We start from the raw sequence: 6,228 nt of genomic DNA on the forward strand, positions 1-6,228 counted from the left end.
GTTAAGGCTGGCCGAAATTCTCAAGAGAAAAAGGAAGGAAAAATTTTTTCTTCAAAAAATTCCACATCGTGCATGTGATGGTGTTTGTGGAAATTCAAGTGTTTATTGTAACCCGTTTTGTCTCATGTGTGCCCACACACACGTCTTCGTGGATTCTAGGAATTGATGTGGAAGACATTGGTTTTCTAAACACAAAGATTGGAGCAAGGACTGTTCGTGGTCAAAGAACTCAAGTTATCATCCGAGTCGGCTTCCAGGTATTTTTCCTGTTTGAGTTATTGATATATATAAGTTAATGAGATTAATTTATTCGTGCATAAATTAATATAATCTATAGAGTATCTCAAAAGTTTTATGAAAATTTTTGTTATACACGATCCGCCTCTTCCCCGCACCACCGCACTTCCGCATCCGGATTCGATCCGGAGACCAACATAAACTACATGCTTCGAATCCATGAAAGATGACGATGAGCAGGCATTTTCACAAACATCCTCCTAAGGGAAATGTTAAGAGCCAACTGGTGCGCTGTCTTATTATACGCATTGTCATCTAAATACGGCTCATACCCATTCAGCAAATCCATACAGGCTTCAATACTTGTAGTTGGATCCTCTTTCTGAGCCTCGGCTAATGCCATAGTACGGGCTTACCTATCAGCTAAATATTGCTGAAACAAATCAACCTTTTGAATAGATGTCTCACTACGTAGGGTAGCACTCTTTGCCAAAGCCTCTATAGCCGCGTCAACTGCACTGTTGTTCTTGCCCTTCTTCTTGGATCGAGTAGTAGGACCCTGAGACCGTCTGTTTCTATTATCTTCTGCACCCCGGACTTCATCCGAGTCCCCTGTACCCTCTTCCACCTCTTCCGGTTGTGTGGCTGCTCTTTTCGCCGCATTCAAAACATTAACGGCAGTATGTGCATTCATTGACCCCTGTCCAGTAGCAATAATCCCAAAAAAAATATGTGAAAGTTTGGCAAAGTTCTACAAACCCCCTTTCATGAATTTCTTAGCCTCAGGATGTTTCTGACATTATAAAGAAAACAAGAGTAAATACTCATGTCCAATCCAAACACCAATTCAACTCTTTCATATAACATAAGATGTTAATGCTCAAAACTTACCGCCACATATGAATCTCATACTTCTTTTTAAGCTGTGACAGTGTTAGCCTCAGAATCTCAACCAAACCCTATTGTTTCAATTAATGCATTAAACTCCCTCGTGCTACGTCTAAGCCTATTCCACTTTGCTTTAAGCTGGTCTGATGTGAAATGCTTACCAAACTTAAGTGCTATTTCATTAGCAATTTTCATCCACATTTTTTTGTCCATAGTGGATGTTTGCATCCCAGTCTTTGACTGTCCGTATATCAATTCTACATAAAAATCCTCAATTGCGGCCGGCCATTTCGTATTATCGTCCTTATCACACATCTAAAATAACACTTTCATCATTAAAATAAATGTCAATTGGTAAAGTATATACACACACACACGCAGGGACTGATGGGGACTGATTATCAGCCCCCATTGGGGCGGATGGGGGCTGATGGGGGGTGATTATCAGCCCCCATCAGGGCTGATTATCAGCCCCCATTCAGATGGAGGCTGATTTTCAGCCCCCATCAGGGTTGATTATCAGCCCTCATTGGGGCTGATGGGGGCTGATTTTCAGCCCCCATCAGGGCTGATAATCAGCCCCCATTGAGGCTGATGAGGGGCTAATTTTCAGCCCCCATTGAGGCTGATGGGGGCTGATAATCAGCCCCTATTGGTTGGGGCTGATAATCAGCCCCCAGGGGCTGTATCAGCCCCAACGGGGCCTCCAGGGGAAAAAAATAAAAATAAAAATCAAATCAGATCAAGCATAGCAAAATTAGAAACAAAAACAACACTAAATCAAACGAAAAACTAGCAACCGATTTGGTTGAATATAGCAAATCAAACGGCGAGACGAGAATGGGACCAAAACGGAAAAAAAAAAACAAATCAGAAATTGCTCAACCAAATCGATCGGAAAATCAAACACCATCAAACATTTTTAGCTAGGGGCATACCTCGGTGAGAAAACGGCGAGATGAGAACGGGACAGATCGGGCAACAAGGGATTGGAGGAGCTCAGGCGAACGGAGGAGCTCGGGTGAGAAGCAAACGGCGAAAGTAAGGCGAAACGGGCGAGAAGAACGCTGGGGCTCGACCGGGAAGAAGAGCTCGGCTGAAGAAGGAAGAAAAAATCAGAAGAAGAGAGAACGGGAGGACGGGAGGCTGAAGAAAGAAGGAAAACAAAAATGAAAACCAGAAAATGAAAACGGATTTTTTTCGTTTTCAGAATTCCACAAAACGACAAAAACGTTTTTGTTTTTGTTTTCTAACACAAACTTCGCCAAACGCGTTTTTTATTCCTGTTTTCAATTTTTTACTTCGAAAAACGTGAAAAATGAAAACAGAAACGGTAACAAACAGGCCTTTCATTTTTTGTTTTCATTTTCTCCTCTCTCAAGCGGATAGAGAGAGACATTAATGGGTTTTTTTATACTGAAAATAATCTCTTAATAAAATTACCAGACGTATTTTTAAAAATGATTTCTGTCTGAGATTGAAAACGTTTTCATTTTCATTTTCATACAAAAACAAAATCATTTTAAACCAAAGAAAATGTCATAAATTAAACGCATAACTTCCAGCACCTAAATTGTCATCAACTAAGAAGCATTAGAGTGTTTAAAAAATATCAAACCGATATAATGCCCTTTAGTATTGGTGATTTGTATAAACCAACCCATATATATTTGTGTTCATCAATTCACTAATCCGCTTCATTAGTTCGCCTGCTAAAATCATGATCATGTCTTCAAGAATGATAGGGATTCAAGTTAGAAAAATTCTCATAATAATTACATGACATGGCATCTTTCCTAGAGTGGAATTGAGATGTAGTAAAATTTTTGGAATAGTTTACATGTAACAAGTTAAATTTACTTTATATTAGTGCTTAGTTTTGCCTTTTAATTGACTATTTTTTTTTGGCAAGATTTGCTCATAATACATAATAACAATTCTCTTCTTTCTCTATTATTTTGGGAATTTTTGTACTAGTTGTTTGGGATTTTATCATATTTGTTATCTTCAAATTTTATTGGTATCGTTTTCACGTTGCAAGAATTTTAGATTTCGAAATGTGTTTTTAAAGTCAAGACCAAAGTAAGCTTAATGATAGGAAAATTAGGTAAACGATCATTTTTACCATATTTTCTTTTTAAATAAATGACTGAACTTTTTGTTTTTTAAATAAATGCCGTAAAAAATCTCAATAAATGAATGTTTGATAAATTGATAACTTTATGTCTATGTACATCAATTTTATGTCTATATTTGTATTTATTACTATTATATGTGTAATGAACTTACATTAATTTTTGGACTTCTATGTACATGTATATAACATTTATTACATAGATGATTACTTTTGAAATTCTACATATTAATATTGACTACGTCCACTTTTTTTAATTTATTTATAACTCATGCATGAATTTTTGTCAAAAGAATAATACATGTACTAAAATTGCACGTACCACTAAAATATAAACTCTTCTAAGATTAATAATATTTATTTACCGATAAACTAATAAATTATTCATTTATTGATAAATTAATAATTTGATTAAAATAATATTTTTTTAGTCTCAACTATATTATTTTATAGAAGTTTTACTGTGGCTATTTTTTTTTACTTTATGAATATGATTATTTTTCTACAGTAGTCAATCAATAATTAATCAACAGTCTATCAATGACTAACTCATGATCGAATCATAATCAATTACTGATTAAGTACAACACAAAATAATCATTATAAAAAAGTTCGACCATGTAAAAAATAAAAAGTTCTGCTATTTATAACAAAGGTCGTTAAAAAACAATCATTTACATAATTTAAGGAAGAATTGTTGGATTAATGGATAAGAGAAAGAAGAAATAAATAATTGTTTGTTAATTCCTTAAAAAATGGATTTTCTTGCCTCCTTATCAGGGCAGTTTTTGATTATTAGATTTAATTAGAATCTCATTAAATTAAAAAAGTATGTAAAATAGATAATTTTTAATACATATTTGAGACTTAAAATGCGATCTTTTAGGTACTTCATTTTTTCAAGACTTACCAAGAAACTTTCTGAAGAAAAATGTTGTTACCTTGGTAAACCTGTGAGCTTGGAGTTTGTTTGGAAAGTGGGTTTAAATTATAGTGCTACCGTATTTTTTTTCATAAAAATTTAAATTTTAATTCAAACCCACTTAGCCCCGGTTTATTTCAATAACTCAAACTGTTGTTTAGGATTCAAATTGGTGTTTGGGAGAGGAAAATTCAAGGACAATTTAAACCACTAACAATGGTTCAAGGACAACTCAAATTGTTGATTTTAGAATTCACCTTCTCCTAAATTATAACAATCTGAATTGTTGTCAATAGTCTAATAGTTCTAGATTATACTTTTTCTCTATCTTCAATTTCAATCTTAAAAATGTCATAACTTATTTGTTTTTATTTCGATTGGGATGACTTTTTTTAATGCGTTTATAATGAAAAGAAGAATAAATTCCTACCCATATTGCATATTTTTTAATGTTATTTATAATGCGGTTTTATAAAATTTGTTACAAAACTCTAATGACAGTTTTCAACACTTTATCCGAACACATTTCAGATTTTATTATTAATTTAAATTAGAATTTATTTGTATGTCCAAATAAGAGTTCAAATCACAGTTTGAATCTGCATAGTTCAAATTCTACAGTTTTAACAAAAAAGTTTAAATATCCACAGTTTAAATTGTTAAACAAACAAGTCCTTAATAAATCAAACCGGCTTATTTTGCAACCAATGCTCAGGCGTCACGTAAGACAAGCTATTTACAAATTTGGCCTCTGAGCACGATTAAAGTGTGTGAAACTCCATTGGCCCATTTCAAATAACGGTCTCTCTTCAAATAACGGCCTCTCTTTCAAAACCGTCAACCACCATTCTTTTGGGCGAAAAAAAGAAGACCGATCGGTGAGTTTCCAGTTCTTCTTCACCTTCCGCTCTCTTAGACCATGGACCTTCGAATTCTAGGTGCGTTTTCTCTTTCTCTGTGTTAGGCCAAGGGTTAGGGTTTTCACTTGATTTCTCTACAATTTCTTCTCTATCTGTTTAACCTTCCTTCTTTCTCACACATTTTAGAATGGAGGAAGAGCCAGAACATGGTTCAATTAATATGGATTCTTCTGTGGCCGGTACGTCGTCTTCCAACGCCTCACAGGTTCTCGAAGAGGTGGCTCATGGCGGTCGGTTTCCGCCGCACGATCAATTTCGAAATCCGGAACCAGAGGAACGACAAATCGGAACTTCTTTCCGTGGAAACTTCAGGTTGTTCGACGACGATGTGTCGGCGGCCATCGGTGAAGATACCTGGTCCTGCGCCATCGTCCTCCTCACATTTTGGTTCTTCGGTTCGTATCTAATCATTTTGATTCTCGGTAGCTAAACTATGACAAAAAAAGAAGTCTAGTGTTAGTCATAAAGTTTAAAATTTAGAGCAGCTTTTTTGAGTTTTATGTTAATCTTTTTGAATTTAAGTGCAACTGTATTAGTTTCTAAATATTTTAACGGAAATAGTTTATAAATATTTTAACGGAAAATGCAAGAGGCCTTGTGGGGAATTTCAAAGAGTTCTGAGACTACCAAGCCTTTTTTTTTTTTTTCTTGGCAACTACTTTTAGTCTTAATTTTAAGGTTTACGGACTAAAATGAGATTTCTGCATTTTTTTATAATTTGTTTTCCTCATGTAATCGTTATGGTTTGATGGTTAATAATCTCATTGTCGTTTATTGTGACAGTGTCCATGACAATTTTTTTGGGGGTATACGGATCTGAGAATATACAGCTCGGTCCTAATAGTTCACTTCTTCTGGAACCTAACCCCTTTTTTGTGCAGTCTATAAAGGTGGGCCGATGTTAATTAGATTTCATTCCATTTCAACTTAGTTTTTTGGTGTATATGTGACAATTTGGGTTGGTTCAATCTGATTCCTGTCAGACGGAAGGGCTAAATCAGTCAAAGCTTGGGCCTATGCTATTTGGGTTCTATGAATCTCCACCTCTTGATGTTGTGAAAATCTGGTCTGAGACTCATAAAGTGTCCGTCCCTATGGATTCTTACAAGGCAAGTTTTTGTCCCCCC

General features: G+C 35.2%; 2 protein-coding genes across 2 annotated transcripts in view; one reads left to right on the plus strand and one right to left on the minus strand.

Moving 5' to 3' along the window:
• Positions 1-5,027: 5,027 nt before the first annotated feature.
• LOC21391619 overlaps positions 5,028-6,228 on the plus strand; it is a 15,206-nt gene continuing 14,005 nt past the window's right edge. The window contains exons 1-4 of the mRNA XM_024164837.1: positions 5,028-5,119; positions 5,228-5,496; positions 5,885-5,991; positions 6,085-6,210. Of these exons, the coding sequence (XP_024020605.1) occupies positions 5,229-5,496; positions 5,885-5,991; positions 6,085-6,210 (501 nt within the window). The 5' untranslated portion in view covers positions 5,028-5,119; position 5,228. The remainder of the gene's footprint in view (positions 5,120-5,227; positions 5,497-5,884; positions 5,992-6,084; positions 6,211-6,228) is intronic.
• The window catches only part of LOC21411104 (rhodanese-like domain-containing protein 10), a 17,423-nt gene continuing 16,686 nt past the window's right edge, over positions 5,492-6,228 (minus strand). The window contains exon 5 of the mRNA XM_024164835.1: positions 5,492-5,532. The gene's annotated coding sequence lies outside the window, so the exon portion shown is untranslated. The remainder of the gene's footprint in view (positions 5,533-6,228) is intronic.

The sequence above is a fragment of the Morus notabilis genome, unplaced genomic scaffold (assembly GCF_000414095.1).
Source record: "Morus notabilis unplaced genomic scaffold, ASM41409v2 Scaffold1499, whole genome shotgun sequence".
Taxonomy (NCBI): Eukaryota; Viridiplantae; Streptophyta; class Magnoliopsida; order Rosales; family Moraceae; genus Morus; species Morus notabilis.